The following is a 21092-nucleotide window of genomic DNA, read 5'->3' on the forward strand; positions in this document are numbered from 1 at the left end:
AGAAGCACTGTGTAGTTCTACATTTACAGTCTGTAGTCCACCTGTTGCTCTGCATACGTTGTTACCCACCTTCTCTCCTGTTCCTCAGCGCTCAGGACCCCCACAGAGCAGGTGTGATGTGGTGGTGGATCATTCTCAGTGCTGCAGTGACACTGACGTGGTGGTGGTGGTGGTGTGTTAGTGTGTGTTGTGCTGGTGTGAGTGGATCAGACACAGCACAGTGTAATGAAGTGTGTGGGGTGCTGTATGAAGGTTTAAAGAATGAGTCTGAAACAATTCTGGATGAGTCTGATTCTTTATTCATGTGGCTGTAGTAGAGAGACAGTGTTATAGCTTATCAGAGAAGTGTCACATGCGGACTATGTACAAACAGCACTGTTACTAACCTAAAAGCACCACTGAAGTCATGTGGTCACTCTGTAGTCGGTGTCATGCCCTGATAATGAATTCCTGGTCTAAGCCGGATTTCTCTGAGGAAAATAAAGCAGATTATCGCCCCCCTGTGGTTATGGAGACCGCTGTGGATGTTGAATTTTCAAAATTCTTAAGATCATGAATAAGTCCAAAATCTGGTGTAAAAACAGGTTTTAAAGTGATTTTATGTGACGTATAATTGTAATTTCTCTGGCTTCCTCCCACTTTCTTAAAAACACACGTTGGTAGGTGGATTGGCGACTGTTAATGTGAGTGGTGTCCCCTCTAGGGTGTGTTCACGCCTTTCGCCCAGTGATTCTGAGCAGAATGATTGATTTCATTGTTGGCGATCGTGAACATGGCGTATTAATACTTTATTTTAAATTATTTTGTGGAATAACATGGCAACTGTCGTTTTTAATACTACACAACAGTTTGAATTTTGAATTACAATTATACGTTACACAAATACACGTGTTATACATTGTATATTAGCCAGTGTAGTGGTTAGCAGCCATTCCCTCGCTTAAGGGCAAGGCCTCCCTGCTCCTCCAGGCTGGAGTTTCCTCTCTAGATTCAGAAGTTCCTCAGAGTCCGGCGGGGCTGGGGCTGGGGTAGTATGAACAGACCATGGGTCCCTACCCTCCTGAGATTTACAGACTGCGAATTCCTTACAAGACCATGACACACGGGACAGAAGGCGACACAACACACCGGGTAAAGCTTCATGATGAGGAGCAGCATGACATCAGAACACATCAACAGCAACACTGCCATACACATTCATTCACAACGGTGGAGGGCTCGTGCCCGTGGTACAACGGTGTCCTGTTGTTGAGAATCATGAAAAGGCTACAGTGGGTAAAAGAAATTTGAAAAGGATTTCAGTTTCCGACACAGGAGTGAGGGATGGTAATATACAGTTCACATGGGTTTAAAGCAGAGTAAATAGAGTTGCCAACTTTTCGAAGTGTTACCCCACCTTTGCCCCAGCTACCAAATAAATGTTCAATAAATATCCACCTAGTTATTTCGTTATTCAGAACTGATTTCCGTGATTCACGACATTACGCAGCACGTTGGCTGTGAATCAGGGTCCGAATAAACTCTAGATGTTTTATAGCATTAAAAAATCAAAATTAAAAATGGAGTACACTCTCCAACCGTCGGCGTTACAAACGGTACCTAAAATAAATAACTACCATACAAACGTTTAAAACAAGGGTGGCGTTTCTTGAAATCAGACGACCCTCGGTGTGGCGTTTTTTTAATAAAGAAGCTGTAAACAGTGGATAGAAAATAAACAAAAATGTGAAAAAATTATTCCACTCAAATGAACAACAAATTTCTCATCGTAGTTTGTGGGCTCTGCTCAACACGACCCACACCAGAGTCTCAGCCCCTCTCAATTCACGAAGGGGGGGGGGGGGGGGGGGCGTGATCATATTCATACTGGACTGTTTTAACCCTGAGAGACTGGACTATTCATGTGTAGGTCGATCACTTACAAACAACACAGCCTTGAGGGCTGTAACTGTTCTAAAGACAGCTCTCCACTACAGGAGTGTTAAAGTTTGGGCAGCCTTTGTTATTGTGGTTCTAAATATTTAAAAAAATATTTCCCATAAACTAAAAGCCAGTAAGAAGACATTGTGCTGAAAAGTTGGGCAAAAAAAAGCCATATATAAGTTTGGTCCCTGTTTTAACTGATTTACATATCGTACATTACATGATTAACGTTAAAAACAATGACTATGATTATTTTATTAGAAATGCACACATTGTGACCAGGTTTCCCACTCAGGGAGGATTTCTGTGCTGCGTCTGTGTTTTTAACTCGACATACGTCTGCATTCTTTATGTTAGTATTAAACAAAACAAGAGCTAAATCATCAGCAATTACAACAAAACAGACTTGGGATCAGTTTCTAAACTGTGCAGCGGACGCTGACTTAATGCCACACTGCATATCACGGTTAAGGCCAGCTGACTTCAGCTCGTTACCTGACGTGATCATATTGGGCAGTTAGTGCTCTCCTCCAAGCGCGTTGAGCTTCAAATCTGTTCGAAAAGATGAAGTGGTGTTTCACTTCGCAATCCCCAGCGTCGTGCGATGAGGAATAAAATCGAGGGAAATCTGGGTTAAAATAAAGAATGCACTCTCAATGAATTGTTGACGTCTAAGTCACTGGATTCTGTAGAATTTTTTAAAGATGGTGGAATTCCCCTTTCAGTTCTCCGTCGAGATCATATACGAAGACTCAGACTCAAGCTGAGAGTTTATCAGTAGAACACCCTGCAGGGATGAGTGTTGAGGATTGGACGTAATGACCGCCACGTCTCATCGTCTGCAGCTGAAACATGGCTGAGTTCTGCTTTTTCCTCCTGTTGGGATCAAAATACGGCACCACTTTACAATACCACCACCTTTTATGAGGGGATTGTGAAGGGTTTCTCGTTAGCATCGTTAAAGAGCTCATTAACGAGCGGAAACACTTAAACACAAAGGAAAACAAGTGACCAGCTGCTTGCCAAATAGTGAGCCTACATTTATCTCCATGCTTAACCCTCTGATTCACCATGCCTGATGCCAAATGTGGGCCCTGAATTGGGTTGTCAAGCAGTGGAAGTTTGTTCTCGGAGACACCTCTGGACACCACTCTTGCTCAAGTGGCTGTCATTAAATCCTCACCGCAATGTTCCAGCAGCTCACGTAAAACAGAATCTTTAAGTTCAGCAGCGGAGGACGTCCAGGAGAAGTTTAGTCTCGCTGTAAAATGGCATCAGTGCGGTGTTCAACAATATACAATTCCATTTAGCATCATCTCTCTGCTTCCTCACGTGTCATGAGCCGCTTCAAGATCATTCTCCTGCATCAGCCTTCGTCAGAGCTTCCAGGAGAAAGTTAGGAGTCTTTAATCCCAGGCTTGTGTGTGGTCCCACTTAAGCGTGTCTCATTCATAATACGTCTCCAACTCCATCTCCACCAAATTCACCAGCTTTTCAAAAATCTCAGGGTTTCCTGGCTCCCCACGAGGATGGATTCGTCCACTGACGGCAGGGAACTAGACTGCAGATGAAGTGTAGGTGTAATGGTGCTTTTCCACTGCATGGGACTGACTCAACTCGACTCGCTTTTTTCCAATAGCAGAGCTCCCCCCGCGAAATGGAGCCGGTGACATCACAAAACCCCGTCTCTAACGGAAACCGCGGGCTTTGAAAGAGTCAGGCGTTATTTATTTGTTGTGTGGCGTGTTGTTGTTTGGACTGAACACGGCTCGCTGGAGATTTTCCTCGGCCACTGACCCAAGGAGCGTCTGAACCTCTTCAAAAACCCCTCGGGGGAATGTTACGAGCTGCTGCTGTAAGTCGGATAAAAACAAACGTGAAAGCTGCTGTAACTTCAGAGATTTTACAAGCGGTGAGTTTGTGCTGGAGCTCTGCATTTCATGGTGATTGACAGGTCTCTGGCCAATCAGAGCTCTGCAGTGTTTACACTTCACGTTTAGTCCCTACTCGGCTCGGTTGGAACCATAATCGAGCAGGGACTAAAAAACTGGTTCCAGGACCAGACTTGACCAGTAGAAATGAAAAAGAGTCGAGTCGTGTAGGTGCCATGCCGTGGAAAAGTGCCATAACTGATCTGAACTCCTTGATCAGCCTCAGGTGAGCTGCAGTGGTTTTTCCTGAGGAAGGTCTCGGGCGACTGGTATGTTATATATATATATTAATCAATGAGCAATGTGATACATACTGGATTCAAATGTAGATCTCTTTAGAGAAAGCATTAATAGCATTTGGAGCATAATAAATGGTGTGATTTGAATCCAGTATGAATTCAGCACTGATACCAGTCTGAGGTTGAAAGGCTGGTGAAAGCCTGTGGACTGAACACACACAAACCCTCCATTAAGATCTGATCGTCCTCTTAAAATGGAAAGTCACTTTCTTCTCGTCGTTTCTTCTTTTAATCCTCGGCTCCCTCTCTCTCTGATGTGGGGGCGGCGAGCTCGTTTCCCGTTGATTTGAAACTCAAAGGAGGTGAGGGGCACAGAGCGAGAGAGAAGCGGAAAGTCTTTGAAGACACATGTCCGAGATAGAAGCGTCTCCGAGGGGCCGGCAGGGACGAGGGAAAAGAGGGAGGGTTAAATATTGAGGAGGAAGAGAGGGAGAAGAGCGCTGTTCATTCTTACGTTGAAGTCAATATGAATGCACACTTTACAGTCGACAGTAATCCAGTATGGATTACATTTAGGAGTTTTACAATCAGAACTCTGCTACCATGTTAATCCGGTATGAATCTAGAGTGTGTGTGTGTACTCTTACAAACCGTCACTAACAAATGTGTGGGTGATTTTAATCCAGCATGGATCTGGAGCGTGTGTGTGTACACTCTTCACACTGTGACAGCTGTAATTCTGGAGTGAGTAGGAATCTCACAATGTATTGGAGACTTGGTAACAGATTAGGGGCAGAAAATAACATGAGAGAGAGAGAGAGAGAGAGAGAGAGAAGAGAAGAGAAGAGTTGTTTATTTCTGGGCGAGGTAGGCTCCAATGGTGAAGCCTACTGCCCCCAGAGCCGCCAAACTGAACACAGTCATGATGGAGGGCCACGAGCTGCTGAGAACAGACTCCTTCTGACGGCCGTACAGATCCACAAAGGCGTCCTGAGAGAGAGAGAGAGAGAGAGAGAGAGAGAGAGTGAGAGAGAGAGACAGAGAGAGAGAATATGCTTTAGTTTCAAGGCTCTTTAATACATCCAGGCCACTAGGTGGGGGGTTATTAAAATGACAGTGTTTACACACTCCAACAGCACTGCTGTGTCTGATCCACTACCACCACCAAGTCACTGTCACTGCAGCGCTGAGAAAGATCCACCACCACATCACACCTGCTCTGTGGGGGGTGCTGAAGAACTGGGGGGAAAGGGGGCATAACAAACTATGCAGAGCAAAAGCTATACTACAGTCTGTACCTGTAGAACTAGAAACTGCTCCTGTGTGGTCAGTGGAGCCGAGAGAGTGGACAGTGAGTGGAAAAAAAATGCTATGGCTGATCGGAGCAGTCTCACAACAGATCTGCTGCCCACTGGTGGCAGGTATGTGCCATCCCTGAGGCCTTAGAGAGGCCCCCTCAGAGTTTAATGGAGTTTAATGGCGTGAACACAGCCATCTGGGGGGTCTTCACAAAGACGCAGAGGATTAAAGAAGAGCAGGAACATGCCAGCACATGCAGGAGCGCGAAGAGGACCTGAGTGAAAACATGAGGGTTTATGTGCAAGGACACCCCGCCCCTCCCCTCCACCCCCTCCACATTCCATCACAAGTCACTCACACAAACAAAATAACAACCTTCAAAGGCTCGGGGGGGTAAGCCCTTGTGGGTGGGCTACTCACACTCACACACACACACACACACACACACACACACACACACCTCTACTGAAATGAAGGGTATGAATCAGAAGTGTGTTCCCTCTTTTTAATGCAGTATCTGCTTCTGTTCTTCTGGGAAGGCTTCAGATGGTGAAACACTGCTGTTTAGATTTGATGGCAGACACAGAAACCTAAGTGAAGGTTAGTTCTGACAGTGCTGTTATCCACTATCCTAACCAACCGTAAATTATTCCTTTTTGTGTTATGAATCAATCCTTATACTGACGCCTAGTGGTCTTGATGTGTCTCAGGAACTGTACGAAACCTGTTTTAAATATAGCCGCCTTCATGTGGGTGACCCACTCTGTGGAGTGTCCATGAAATATAAACATACTACTATCGTAAAAATATTGTTTTCTTTATTTGGCGGTGAAAATGTTTTTTAAAAAAAAGACATTCATTCATTATGTGTAAGTGCTTATCCAGTTCAGGGTCACGCTGGGTCCAGAGCCTACCTGGAATCATTGGGTGCAAAGCAGGGATACACCCTGGAGGGGGTGTTTTTGGACTGTGGGAGGAAACCGGAGCACCCGGAGGAAACCCACGCGGACACGGGGAGAACACACCACAGTCCTCACAGACAGTCACCCAGAGCGGGAATTGAACCCACAACCTCCAGGCCCCTGGAGCTGTGTGACACTACCTGCTGCGCCACCGTGCCACCCTTAAAAGAGACATATTATAAAAAAATCCCTTGTTCATTGTAGTACATTAGTGTGAATTAGTAGTTCACAAGTGTGAATCTGGAGCCCACCAACCCACAGACTGTAAAACAAGACCCCAGTCAGTTTCCTGTGTGCTCTAATTCAGAAAACACTGGATAAACCAAGCTGGTCTGATTCTGCCCCGCTCCTGACACCAAGTGCAGAGACTTTAGAATGGCTCCGCCCCCTCATCTGAGTCTGTCCAATAACAGCGCTGGACCTGTGTTTATGTGAGAGCACAAAGACGAGGTTAAACGCAGCAAAACAGGCACAATGAGCACAGAGAAATAAGAGCACTGAGAAAAAAGAGAACAGAGCGAAAACAGCCAAAAACAAGAGCTTCTGCTCCTCACTGCTGTGCGCTCGGGGTCGGGGTGAACAGCGAGTGGCTCATTACCATTTAAAGGAACAGGCGCTGAAAGCACAGTTTTGGCTGTGACACCAAACTGGACAGTCGTTTGAAGCACAGGAAAGAGGATGTTCTTTTGATTCAGTGCAGCTGGCCCAGGGAAGGCTTGTGTTTTGCAGGACGTCTGAAAATCCCTGGAGACGCAGTTCCTCTGTTGGGATCCTCTTTGGTTTTAGTGGCTGGAGATTCGTAGAGAGAGCCCTGAATAACCGCGTTTACACGGGCACCGAAGAGAAGAACCCTGACACTCCACATCACGTGTCCTCGGGTCATAACGTTACGAGCAGAGGAGCCTCTAATGACCTCTATTTATAGAAACCTGATTCCACACCCCTGCCTCAACCTTGTGTGCTGAAGAGAAATGACGGTTTGCTTTCAAAGGACACGCAGAGCCTGTTTACGCTCTGCAATCAGGTGTGTGTCATGTCCAGATCACATCTAGACAAACTATAGAGTCCGTGTAGGTAACAGAGATGTTGTGGCTGCTCGATACACAGCGGTGCTACCATTCTGACACTGTCCAAAACTGTCCAATGTCCAGGTTTAAAGGAACACTAGGTACATTTTTGTATAAAATTTAGTGTTTTTGCTCCAGGGCTCCCCCTACAGTTACAGAGTGTAATTCGCTTTTACAGCACTGTCCTGTAATCAAGGGGGAGGAGGTAAAGGATGTGGAGGTGGCTTCCTACCCTCCTCCAAAAGTTACATAGTGCAGTTTCAATGTCAGAATCAGGAGTAGCAGTGACAGAGGCTCTGTGCTCCCTGTTACAGCTCGGTGGAGCATCACAATGATTTTGAAATCACCTAGTGTAGCTTTAATGCATAAAATAACAGAAGGCCAATTAAAACAATCTCCTACATGTCTAATGCATTTTTTCAGATGCCTGCCCACGCAGAGAAAGCCCCGCTCTCGTCCCGACCTGCTATGGCACGACTCTCCCAAAAACAGCCCGGAAAGTCCCAGGGAAGAATGAGAGGAAGCGTTCAGAGCAGAAAGAACGAGCTCAGTGCACTGCATAGTTCCAAAGCTATGTACCTGAAAAAGTACCCAATCACTCACACACATCAGAAATGTCTAACGTGGCTGATTACATGGAGGGTAAATATACACCATTTAGACCTTTAGGAGTGATTCCCCTGGCCGTATATTACTGTAAACACAGGGATGCTGACAGCGAATGAAAGGGTTAAAAAGACAGTGCTTTTAAAGCTGAGTGCTTTGCATTCCTCTCTGAGTTCCCAGGCTGAGTACAGTGACGTGGGCGTGGCCTGAGACAGTACAGTGATGTGGGAATGGCTTATGTGGAGCTGGAGTGAAGTGGGTGTGGTCTGGCATCCACCGTAAACACAACAAATAGTTGTTTGTTTATTTGTTTTTTAGCAGTTCCAAGGAGGCAAATGTGAGAGACGTGAGAGAGAAAGTGTGAAGAAAAAAGGGAGAGAGAGAAAGGTAGTGAAACAAACAAGAACGAGAGAAAATGAGAAAAATAAATGGCAAAAGACGAGGCAGAGAGAGAGAAAGAGGGGGGAAAGGGAGAAAGTGTAGAAGTCATAAGGGTGAGATCTGATGGAGGAGGGAATCAGGTGAGCATCATGGGACGGTGAAAGGAAGAACATTATGCTCTGGGTCATCATTCTCACACACACACACACACACACACACACACACACACACACACACACACACACACATAGCACAGCATGTGACCTCTGTGCTGGTCGAGTGAAGTCAAGCTTGCCTTTTTCCATTACGCTCTCTTGATGATGTTGGATAAACACGGCCTACGCAGCGATTCTGGTCACAAGACAATCACGACACCTTTCAGAGCCTGGGTTTCTGTGAAGATCCTTAATCTCCTTTCCCTATGTTTTAGCAGACCTTCCTGACCACGGACCAGTTGTAATCATTCACTCAGTCACACACTCACACCTGTGGACAATCTCACACATTCACTCAGTCACACGCTCACGCCTGTGGACAATCTCACACATTCACTCAGTCACACACTCACACCTGTGGACAATCTCACACATTCACTCAGTCACACACTCACACCTGTGGACAATCTCACACATTCACTCAGTCACACGCTCACGCCTGTGGACAATCTCACACATTCACTCAGTCACACGCTCACGCCTGTGGACAATCTCACACATTCACTCAGTCACACAATCCCACACATTCACTCAGTCACACAATCCCACACATTCACTCAGTCACACACACACACGCCTGTGGACAATCTCACACATTCACTCAGTCACACGCTCACGCATGTGGACAATCTCACACATTCACTCAGTCACACAATCCCACACATTCACTCAGTCACACACTCACGCCTGTGGACAATCTCACACATTCACTCAGTCACACACTCACACCTGTGGACAATCTCACACATTCACTCAGTCACACGCTCACACCTGTGGACAATCTCACACATTCACTCAGTCACACGCTCGCGCCTGTGGACAATCTCACACATTCACTCAGTCACACGCTCGCGCCTGTGGACAATCTCACACATTCACTCAGTCACACACTCACACCTGTGAACAATCTCACACATTCACTCAGTCACACGCTCGCGCCTGTGGACAATCTCACACATTCACTCAGTCACACAATCTCACATTCACTCAGTCACGCACTCATGCCAGTGGACAATCTCACACATTCACTCAGTCACGCATTCACATCAGTGGACAATCTCACACATTCACTTAGTCACACGGTCACGCTTGTGGACAATCTCATACATTCACTCAGTCACGCGCTCACGCCAGTGGACAATCTCACACATTCACTCAGTCACACACTCACACCTGTGGACAATCTCACACATTCACTCAGTCACACGCTCACGCCTGTGGACAATCTCACACATTCACTCAGTCACACGCTCACGCCTGTGGACAATCTCACACATTCACTCAGTCACACAATCCCACACATTCACTCAGTCACACAATCCCACACATTCACTCAGTCACACACACACACGCCTGTGGACAATCTCACACATTCACTCAGTCACACGCTCACGCATGTGGACAATCTCACACATTCACTCAGTCACACAATCCCACACATTCACTCAGTCACACACTCACGCCTGTGGACAATCTCACACATTCACTCAGTCACACACTCACACCTGTGGACAATCTCACACATTCACTCAGTCACACGCTCACACCTGTGGACAATCTCACACATTCACTCAGTCACACGCTCGCGCCTGTGGACAATCTCACACATTCACTCAGTCACACGCTCGCGCCTGTGGACAATCTCACACATTCACTCAGTCACACACTCACACCTGTGAACAATCTCACACATTCACTCAGTCACACGCTCGCGCCTGTGGACAATCTCACACATTCACTCAGTCACACAATCTCACATTCACTCAGTCACGCACTCATGCCAGTGGACAATCTCACACATTCACTCAGTCACGCATTCACATCAGTGGACAATCTCACACATTCACTTAGTCACACGGTCACGCTTGTGGACAATCTCATACATTCACTCAGTCACGCGCTCACGCCAGTGGACAATCTCACACATTCACTTAGTCATGCATTTACGCCAGTGGACAATCTCATACATTCACTCAGTCACGCATTCACACTTGTGGACAATCTCACACATTCACTCAGTCACGCATTCACGCCAGTGGACAATCTTACACATTCACTCAGTCACGCATTCATGCTTGTGGACAATCTGACACATTCACTCAGTCACGCATTCACGCCAGTGGACAATATCACACATTCACTCAGTCATTTCAGAAGAAATGTTGGAAAGTGTCCACACGTTTGGCTGTGAATCTTCCCCCATTTTCCAGGACACAGAATAAAACAGAGCAAAACGAACAGATGCCAAATTAAGGGTCTCTTCACTCCCTTCATTTGGAAACTGGTTCTCCCCATTGTCCCATGGTTACACAGCAGCACTAAGGCTTTATTTCTTTAACTTGTAATTTGCTTTTCTCACGGTTGTCTTGGGCCTCATTTCTGGGTTGTTTTTCCCTGGAGAAGGTATGTCTCCAGTCCAGCAACACAGCTTTTAACTCCTCCATATTAGGTTTCTTCATCCTCAAACAATACATCACTGATGATAACATTAAATCTTAAACAGAATTAGAATGCTAGGGGTGTGTTAAAGGGAAGGTTAAAGCTGATAGTCTAAATAGAGCATGAATAATCAAAAGGGTTCAATTTTCTCCAAGACGTAAAGGGAAACCAGTACATGGTTGTTTTAAAGCCATCTGACTGACTCATGTAGTCCTAACCAATGGGAGAGCTCACTTATGGCACTTTTCCACTCTACTGGACTCTAGTCTCTGTTTGGTCCCTGGTTGGTTCTCCACTCCCACAGCCCCCCACCAAATGTATCCAGTGTTGTCTCAAAGCCCATTCTCTAAGGGGAACAGCGAGCTTTGGGAACCACAACAACGGCAGCGGTAAGGTTAAGCGGTGTTTACTCATGGTGTATTGGCCTGTAGTTGTTGTTTGGGACTGAACACAGCTCCGTCATCAGTTCAGACAGATCAGTAGAGTTTGTTCCTTCCTTGTTGCAGCGTCCAGATCTCGCTGGATTCTTTCACTAGCCACTGATCCAAGGAGCGTTTGAACCTCTTCAAAAGACCACAGCGTAATTTTACGAGCTGCCGTCGTGAGTCGGATAAAAACAAACGTGATCTCTGCTGCAGCTGGAGATTTTACAGATGGAGAATTGGTGCTGGACGTCTGCGTTGCGTGGCGTAGAGTGACGACTCTCTCTGGACATTCAGTGCTCTGCAAGGTTTAAACACCACGGTTTAGTCCCCACTCGGCTCACTCTGAACCATGAGAGAACAACGACTAAACAACAACCCGCTTCCAGAACCAGGACCTGGACTATGTGGTACTAGTGGAGTAGAGTAGGGACCATGCAGTGGAAAAAAGCCATTGGCTACCTACCTACCACTCAGAAAACATATCTGATTAGACGATGAGTGTTCAAATAAAACAAGTGTGATGAATATATTAAATTTATTTCGACTACAAGTCATGCGTATCCATAATTAGTGAGGGTTCCTCTCTGCTGAGCTACAACTGTAAGGAATGTAGTCATGAGATTAATGGTCAACAACATGTTGACACAAAAATAAAGTGCTTTAAGTCATCTCTCACCACATACCGCCCTGAACCACATACAGCCCTGTATGCGAGAGAGTACAGAGCCCAGAGTGTAGCAGCTCTGTGCCTAAAGGCACTGAACTACGTCTGACCCCTGTGGGAATAACACACACCGTCACGTGGTGTTTAGGAGCAGAGAGAGAACACGAAAGAAGCCGCGTGAACCATCAAAGTCTTAACGGCACAGGAGCGATGGTCACGTTGCCGTGGACCTCAAAGCAAAGCAGTGCTCGGGGATAAACGTCTTGAAAACGGTTTACAAACAGCCGTTCAGAGCAGACATAACATCTTCACCTTCAGCCATAACACAGGTAGCAAACACGGCTAGTTAAAGGCCGGCTCTGCTGCTGATTACAGACTGGTTGGGCTCTGAAATCCAAACATGGATTACAGTCTGGGCCTGGGTCCATGGGCCTCGGAGCTTGGATTTTTTCCAGAAGATGAGATTAGAAAGGAGAAATTAAAGGAACACTAGGTACAATTTGTGTGTGACTGGGTGTGTGTGTGTGAGTGACTGGGTGAGTGATTGAATGAAGGTGTGAGTGACTCAGTGTGTGTGAAACTGTCCACAGGTGTGTGTGTGTGAGAGTGACTGGGTGAGTGTGTGAATCTGTCCACATGTGTGTGAAACTGTCTGTGTGTGTGTGTGTGTGTGTGTGTGTGTGCGTGAGGTGTCCTTGCGCCTAATGATTCTGGGTAGTCTTCAGACCCAATGCAACCTCTGTGAGGATAAAATAATGACATAATGAATGAATGAGTGAATGAATGAATGAATTATGCTGTACTGAAATCTAAAATTCTCGGTTTCAGAAGGTGAAGAAGTAAATGTCTGCTTCTTTAATCCTCCATGTGCTAGGGCCTCTGCTTCTTTAAAAAAATTCCAATCTTTTTCGAACTCTTCTGTTCAATGTCTGTAAACAATCCAATCCCATGGGCCTCTCTGCGGCTAATCCTTGCTTACCAAAGCCACTTTCTGGTTACTGGGTAAGCAGTTTGTAAACCACCTTGCCCATAAGGTCATTGCTTGAGGAGGCTCAGGAGTGTAGCTTCAGACCCGCTTGTGCGGAAAAACGATGCCTTTACAAGCAAGCCTTTACAGTTTGCACACTTTACCAGGAATATCTCAGATCAGCAGTGCCCTGGCACTGAAGGACACAGAGTCCTTGATAAACCATAAAGTAGCATTCAGCAAAAAAATAAACGTGGGTATTGATCTGACAAGAGCACCGAGCGAGACACAAGGGACACCCACTACAACTCAGCAGCTCAGTGGACAGCCCTGCTGTGATAAAAGGCCAGTCTGAGGTGGAGGGACATGATGAAACTGCGATTACAAGCAGTAGAATGCAGCTATGATTTCCAATCTGCGTAATAGCCCCTGTGTGTGTGTTTTGGGTGATGTATAATGAAAGCCTGGCAGGATCCAAGGGAAAATCACTTTGATCTTTCTCTTTAAAAGTGTAATAAGATCTCCCTGTCTTTAGTAGATGCTAAGACATGCTTCTAAAGGACCAACAGGCAAAGGACATGCCACTGTGTGTTGTTACAACATGCCCATCTCATGTAGATGAAGTGGTTAATCTCGTCTGTCCAATGAAAATGAAAAATTAATTCATTCATTGTCTAAAAACATTGTCATATCCAGTTCAGGGTTGCGGTGGAATTCACTCACACCTACGGACACTTTTGAGTCGTACCCGGAGTAAACCCATGCAAACACAGGGAGAACACACCACACAGACAATGAAAAACATCCATCCATCATCTGTAACCGCTTATCCAGTTCAGGGTCACAGTGGGTCCACAGCCTACCTGGAATAATTGGGCGCAAGGCAGGAATACACCCTGGAGGGGGCGCCAGTCCTTCACAGGGCAACACAGACACACACACTCACACCTATGGACACTTTTGAGTCTCCAATCCACCTACAAACGTGTGTTTTTGGACTGTGGGAGGAAACCAGAGCACCCGGAGGAAACCCATACGGACACGGGGAGAACACACCCTCAGAGCGGGAATCGAACCCACAACCTCCAGGTCCCTGGAGCTGTGTGACTGCGACACTACCTGCTGCACCACCGTGCCGCCCAATGAAAAACATGTATCTCCAAAATAGTGACTTTACAGGAGAAGGAAAAAAATGTAAATTGTCAAAGTCATTTTGGAGCATTTCTATTGGTCCATTCATCAAACAATGCCAAATCATACCTAGTGCTGCTTTAAATGCATCATGCATAATGCTTATTAAAGGAATTTAAACTGTAATCACAGTGTTGTAAAGTGCTACCCCCATCACAGTTAAAGGCATAATTCACCATTTTAATTAAAAAAAAAAAAGCTCTGAATGTGTCTCCTCCCCATGTGCTGCTCTGCAGTCGGTTTGTGTTGGAAACTGCTCTAATGTGTTTACGATGCCCCAGTGTCTGTAAATGGGTAAAATAACATTGTGTCTGGGTCTGGTGCTAGGCTCTCTCTCTCTATGCTCATGGCAGAGAAACGCCATCTGGAGGTATTTAGACAACGGAGAGACCCCAAAAGCTGAAAAGCACCAACCGAGATGAGGATGTTGCTCTATTCCTGCTCCATAGGGGGGTAACACTGACTTATTTTTGCTCTTTCCGATCACTTAAGGTGGAAATGTCTCGACAAACGGCTAACTGAATTAGCGACAGTGCTACAAAACTAAACAACTCGAGTTACAAACCAGTTTCTGTGGGAATTCAAACAGAGAATAAACACTTACAGACGAATAACCTTTCAGCCGCCAACAAACAGCTGTAATTTTCCCCTCAAACGCACTGTTCCACCTTAAAAAACGCTTAACTTCGGAATGTAAACAACCAGAGAGAACTGCAATTGCCCACAATCATAGACGTTTCCTTTAATGGAGCCCCTAGGGGGGTTGAAGCTGATGAGTTAGCAAAAAGAACAACAACAAACGGCTCTGTTTCCCTTCATATATATTCAAATGTGTGACAGGAGTGTGTGTCTGAATATGCAACAGATTCCCCACAAAGCATTTAGCTCTTTTCCAACGCAGGGAACGTGACAGCACATAAATCAGGGAGGATGTTTTTGACAGTCCATGTTTTTATGACAACCATTTTTCATCCTCTGTGTTGTCGTAAATCTGTACGCATGTAATGCCCAGTGCGGATCCAGGGGGTAGAGCTGGGTTCAGTGCTTGTTTAATGTGCTGGAGATCAAAGAAAAACCACAGCAGAGGATTCTGCTTTCGCGACACAAACTTCGGGATCGCACGTTTTTGAGCCCCACTGCTTCGCACAAACCTCTTGGTGCCGTGACCTTCCCTGAAACAATAGGACACTCATTTGGGCCGCTGTGAATTGTAACGGGGTCGAATAGAGTCTGTTATTTTTATTTAATATTTAGCTACAGTTAGTTAGTCCCGTTCAGATTAAATCTCGATAATGTCTCCCCAGCGAATACAGCCCCTGCCATGTGGAGTCACTGGTGCTAATGGGACCAAGATGGGTTAAACACAGGGCCAGTCTCGACTGTACACACCCCATTTGGGCCAATGTGGACATCGTATATAGCGAACTACAGGGGTGCCCACATTTATCCAATACAGGCAGCCCACCTAGCCCATTTACCAACCTCCCCAGGGCCCTTGCCCATCCTGACCCCAAGTGCTAGCACCAGTTCAAGACATGTGGACCCCCACTGATGTGTGCAAGGCTGAACCCCGGACAGAAAGAAAGTTCACACTGGAACTACTGGAAAATCACATCTAGATAAAACCATTAGAGTGCAGATCATAAAGAGTTTTACGTTGATAGAAAATACAACTAAATATGAATGACTGTGAGCCAAAGTACTGTCAAAGGCTTCTGACCCTCCATTTCCTCTGCCCTAAGCTTTGTGTCTTGTTTCTCACTGAAGAACATGAGGAGATGTTATACACACACACCTGAGCCTGATGTCTCTACACAATGCTGGAGTATTTTGGTGCTGAAAAATCTGGAGAACGCAGTTATAGATCAGCGTTGAGTTTTCACAACATTAACGACAAAAGAGCTGTTCAAAGCAGATCTAGTGGAAGGGGACATATTATAAAACTCCTTGTTTGGTGCATGTGCACATTAATGTGTGAATCTGGAGCCCACCAACCCACACACTGTGAAACAAGGCCAACCAACACAGGATAAACACATAACACATAAACACAGGATAAAACGAGTCGTTCTGATTCTGCCCCTTTCTGACGCCAAGTGCAGAGACTTTAGAATGGCCCCGCCTCCTCGTCTGAGTCTGTCCAATCACAGTGCTGGACCTGCGTTTATGTGAGGGTACAAAGACGAGGTCAAATGCAGCAAAACAGACACAACGAGCGCGAAGAAATAAGAGCACTGAGTAAAAACGGCTAAAATCCAGAGCTTCTGCTCCTTGCTCCTCACTGCTGTGCGCTCGGGGTCAGGGTGAACAGTGAGCGGCTCATTATCATTTAAAGGAACGTTTTCTGAAAGCCGTTGGTACTCATAGTCCCCCCTGGTTGATTGGATGATTGAAATGGGAGACACTTCCTTAGTAAGAAGAGCCTGAAAACTTGCCGAAGGAAGATGATTTAAAGAAATGCAGGAGATGATGTGGACGAATATAAAATGTATGAGAATGAGTGAATGGCACTTGTTCGCTTTAAATAAACCAGGCTCAGTCTACTGTACCGTCAAATAAAGCCAGGCTTATTGTATCTGCTCAGTGGCCTGTGTTTAAAAAGGTCAGGGTGACGTCCGTGAGGGCCGTCAATAAAGGAGAGTTGTGCTGATTCATCACCTGCTGTGACGGGGCGGACGTCAAAGACTAAGGCATTGTCCATTCATCAGCTCAGTCAGGTTTTAACTGCTTAAGTTCAACCGGAAAAAGCCTAATTAATGTTAGCAAACAAATCCTCAAAAGAGTAACTGGCTTCAGAGTTGGGGTTGGGAATTTTCATTATTCCAAAAGTGAATGGTATTCAATGATCCCAGTGAGAGAATAATTATTTATATTATTATGAATATAACTATAAATACAGAAGATTTAAATGCAGTCTCACTCTCTCTACACACTCTACACAGTGCTAGCCAATGTGGGTGTAATAATATCTAAGTGGAACAGTGGGCTTTGGAAACCGGTAACATTAAGCGGTGTTTACTTATGGTGTATTGCCATGTAGTTGTTGTTGTTAATGTTTGGGACTGAACACAGCTCCATCATCAGTTCAGACAGATCAGTAGAGTTTGTTCCTTCCTTGTTGCAGCGTCCAGCTCTCGCTGGATTCAGCCACGGTCTTTGAACCTCTTCAAAAGACCATGGTGTAATTTTATGAGCTATCGTCGTGAGTCGGATAAAAACAAATGTGATCTCTGCTGCAGCTGGAGATTTTACAGATGGAGAGTTGGTGCTGGACGTCTGCGTTGCGTGGCAAAGAGTGACGACTCTCTCTGGACAATCAGCGCTCTGCAAGGTTTACACACCACGGTTTAGTCCCTACGCTACGCTCTGAACCACGAGAGAACAACGACTAAACAACAACCTGCTTCCAGAACCAGGACCTGATTTAACTGGAGGTAAATCTAAAAACTGACTAAAAACTAGGTGTCAATTTTATTCAAGTTGGGTCCAATAATTTCTAAAACTTAGACACCAACAAACACAGCAGAGAACTGTATGGCACAGGACGCCACACCCACCCCCCACATCTGTGTGGAGAGTTAACCTCAGAGTGAATACACACGTTTCTGTGGAACACAGGGGTTTGTAATAGTTTCCATGCAACAGACGTAGCAACAAAGATCAATGCAACCGAACCTGGCAGCCCAGCAACAAGAGGCAAACGTCAACAAAAGGACAAGGGCTGTCCATAGAGGAGACATTTCTGTAAAAAAAAATAATAAAAAAGCGAAAACCCATGACTCAGGGACAATACGCCATGAGAAATAACACAGCTATGAGAAGAGCACTGAGGAGCTTCAGTCCAGGATCTCAGGCCAAAACTAAGACGTCTGAGACGCTTTTGTGGGATAACCTCACCGTCTGGAGAGTGTATAACTTTTCCATGGAACAGCAAACAACACCAAGAAACAGAGGCCTAGCTACAACGAGGGAAGAATGCTACACAAAGCCAGATGTCTGGTTACTATAAGAGCTAGAGGAATGTGGTGGGATGGGGGTTTTGTGGAGGGAGACGTTAAGAGGGAAACTAACCCCCAAAAATGCAGTTAGTGTGTCACTAACCATAAGAAAGAAACACTGCGCACATACACTCAACTTCAACATTCACAAAGAAAAAACAAGCAAACTCCTGCTTAAAACTTAAAAATATATCAAAGGTGAATATTGGAATTTCTTGCTAAGGGTGTGACAATGGAATCTGTAATTTGGAAAAACAATAGGATACAATGGAAATAAGTCATACACCGCCACAAAACATGGAAACACATGACATTCCATATACATTCAACCCTCTCTCTTTCCTGATGTTTTTCAGTGCATCTTTCAGTACGTCCAGCCTGCATTTCTTTGGTCGACCACGGAGCTGGCCTTGAACTCCACAGACAACAGCAGGCATCAAGGCTGGAGCAGAACAAGCCACAGCTAAACATCAAGAAGACAGAGTACAGTGAGTGTGGCAAATAAAACTGATGAAAAAACAAGATAAAAAGAATGAGACTGTAGTTCAGTGTTCTGATCCTGCTCCGCTTCTGACACCAAGAGCAGAGACTTTACAATGGCCCCGCCCCCTCATCTGAGTCTGTCCAATCACAGCACTGGACCCACGTTTATGTGACAGCACAAACACAACAGACACAACGAGCGCAGAGGAATAAGAGCACTGAGTAAAACGGAGAAAAAGACAACTGACCGAAAACAGCTAAAAACCAGAGCTTCTGCTCCTCACTGCTGTGCGCTCGGGGTCGGGGTGAACAGTGAGCAGCTCATTATCATTTAAAGGTACAGGCTGTTCTCTTTAGACTGGGGGAGAACACTGCTGTGGGGCTCATGGGGTTTCATTAAAAACCAGAACTGTGTTCCACTGTAGAGAAGAGAGGGAATATTTCTCCTGTAATGTTTTTGTTTACCTTTATTGGGTTCATTTTCTGGCCAAATGTGTTTCGGTCCCAGCTTAGAAATGTAATTTTGGTGCATCCCTATTAAGCGTTATTGGTCACTGGGTACTTCTTAGGATAATGTGAAGTGAAGTCAGCATTAAGTTCAAATTACATTTCCACAGAGAAATCCTTGATCCCAGCAGCTGAAAAGCTCTCCCTCTGACGGCTCAGCGATTTATCCTGGGGTTTCAAGTGAAGCCAAACAATGCAAATGGCTGAAAGATAATAAAAGCATCAAAGTTAAAATAATAATACTCTCCCAAGCTTCACAGAACTCCCCCCACCTTGGATAGGTCTCCCCTTTCACGGTCCAGGCTCTTTTGGAGAAGCCGTAATGAATCTCTGACAGTTTTGGCAACAGAGCAGCTCTTAGTAAGTCACTGGCTCACAATGGAGTGTGGTTTCGGGTTCAAACGTGAACTCCGTACAAACCACAGACTGTGGTTGAAGCAGATCTCTCAGATGACCATTTAAATAAGGAGGAACAATGACCTACTTGAGAACTTCTTCTGACATTCTTTGAAGTTCAGAAGCGTGGCCATGTGGGCGGACATGAGCCTCTACTCATTGTCAAATGGGTCATGAAGGCAACATGTACGTTTAGGACTTCACTCTGGAAAAGCCCCAACAATCAGATTACTAAACTTCAGCTGTAGATTACTAACTTCAGCTGTAGAGAAGTTAGTGTCCTCAGAAATACACGGCCACGTCACGTGTGAGTAATAACTCACGGATGGCACCTAAGCCTCAAAAACTCCAGGCATGAGGTAAAACTGGACTACATACAACTTTGGCTCAGTATATCTGACCTAAATGCGGTGTTAATAGTTGACCTTTTTAACATTTCAGGAGTCAAGATCTGATCTAAAATACCATGGGCAATTAATATATTTTAAAGGATATCTATTCAACTTTGGGATTTTCTCCATTCGTTTTAATATAATCACACTTCGGCATGAGATATTAAATAAAACATTTTTGCGTGTTTTGCAGAAGTCGAAGACAGTAGTGAAAAAGTGAAAAAATGTACAAAATCACAAATGCATAAAATATTGGTATAGTATTTATACAATTATTCAGTTCCACCTTAAATACTGCTGCACCTGGACAAAACTACTGCACAGCTACAGCTACGTTTGCTTCTTTTTCTTCTATTCCACCTTAAGTGCTGCAGCTGTTACAGAATTAGCCAAAAAAGTTCAGGAAGGAGGGGCCCCTTATCCAAATTTTGCTTAGCGCCCCAGGAAAGTCTGGCCTGGCTACAATTTCAAAGTCGCTATGCCCTACGTCACAGACATTCCTCCAGAACCAACAGCACATACGTAAAAGTCTGAGTCCTCTAACTTGAAACACATGCCCGAGACGTTTCTCCTCGGGCCGCCAGTGAGATGACGCATGAAAACAAGACAGGAGCATGGGAACATCCACTCATTGTATGCCATGCTTAAAGGCTAAAATAGATCCCTGTGCTAACACACTCGCCCACCCTCTTGATTTCCTCTGACAATGGAGGGATCAGTTTCATCGCTCTTGCTTTATGAGTCTCTGCAAGGTTACGTACCCTTCCTTTTCCTGCCGTGAGGAGCCCTCCCCCTTCCCTCGCAGTCTGCTGTAGATGAGGAAAGCAGGGAAAAGTTCAGTCCCAGCAGCTCTCAGCTGATTCCCATCCAGAACACAGGGAGGAAGAATGAGAGGAATGCACTGGTGCATAGAGACCAAACAATCCCGCTTTGTTTCCTCCCGACACTGATACTGCAGGCAGGCATGCACTCTGAAAGAGCCTGAAAAGCACAGACCTGCCTCAAAG

At 45.4% G+C, this 21092-nt stretch overlaps 1 protein-coding gene across 1 annotated transcript in view; it reads right to left on the reverse strand.

Moving 5' to 3' along the window:
- Positions 1 to 289: 289 nt before the first annotated feature.
- The window catches only part of LOC136707641 (apoptosis regulator Bcl-2-like), a 43356-nt gene continuing 22553 nt past the window's right edge, over positions 290 to 21092 (reverse strand). Inside the window, exon 3 of the mRNA XM_066681833.1 lies at positions 290 to 5083. Within this exon, the coding sequence (XP_066537930.1) occupies positions 4946 to 5083 (138 nt within the window). The 3' untranslated portion in view covers positions 290 to 4945. The remainder of the gene's footprint in view (positions 5084 to 21092) is intronic.

The sequence above is a fragment of the Hoplias malabaricus genome, chromosome 9 (assembly GCF_029633855.1).
Source record: "Hoplias malabaricus isolate fHopMal1 chromosome 9, fHopMal1.hap1, whole genome shotgun sequence".
Taxonomy (NCBI): domain Eukaryota; kingdom Metazoa; phylum Chordata; class Actinopteri; order Characiformes; family Erythrinidae; genus Hoplias; species Hoplias malabaricus.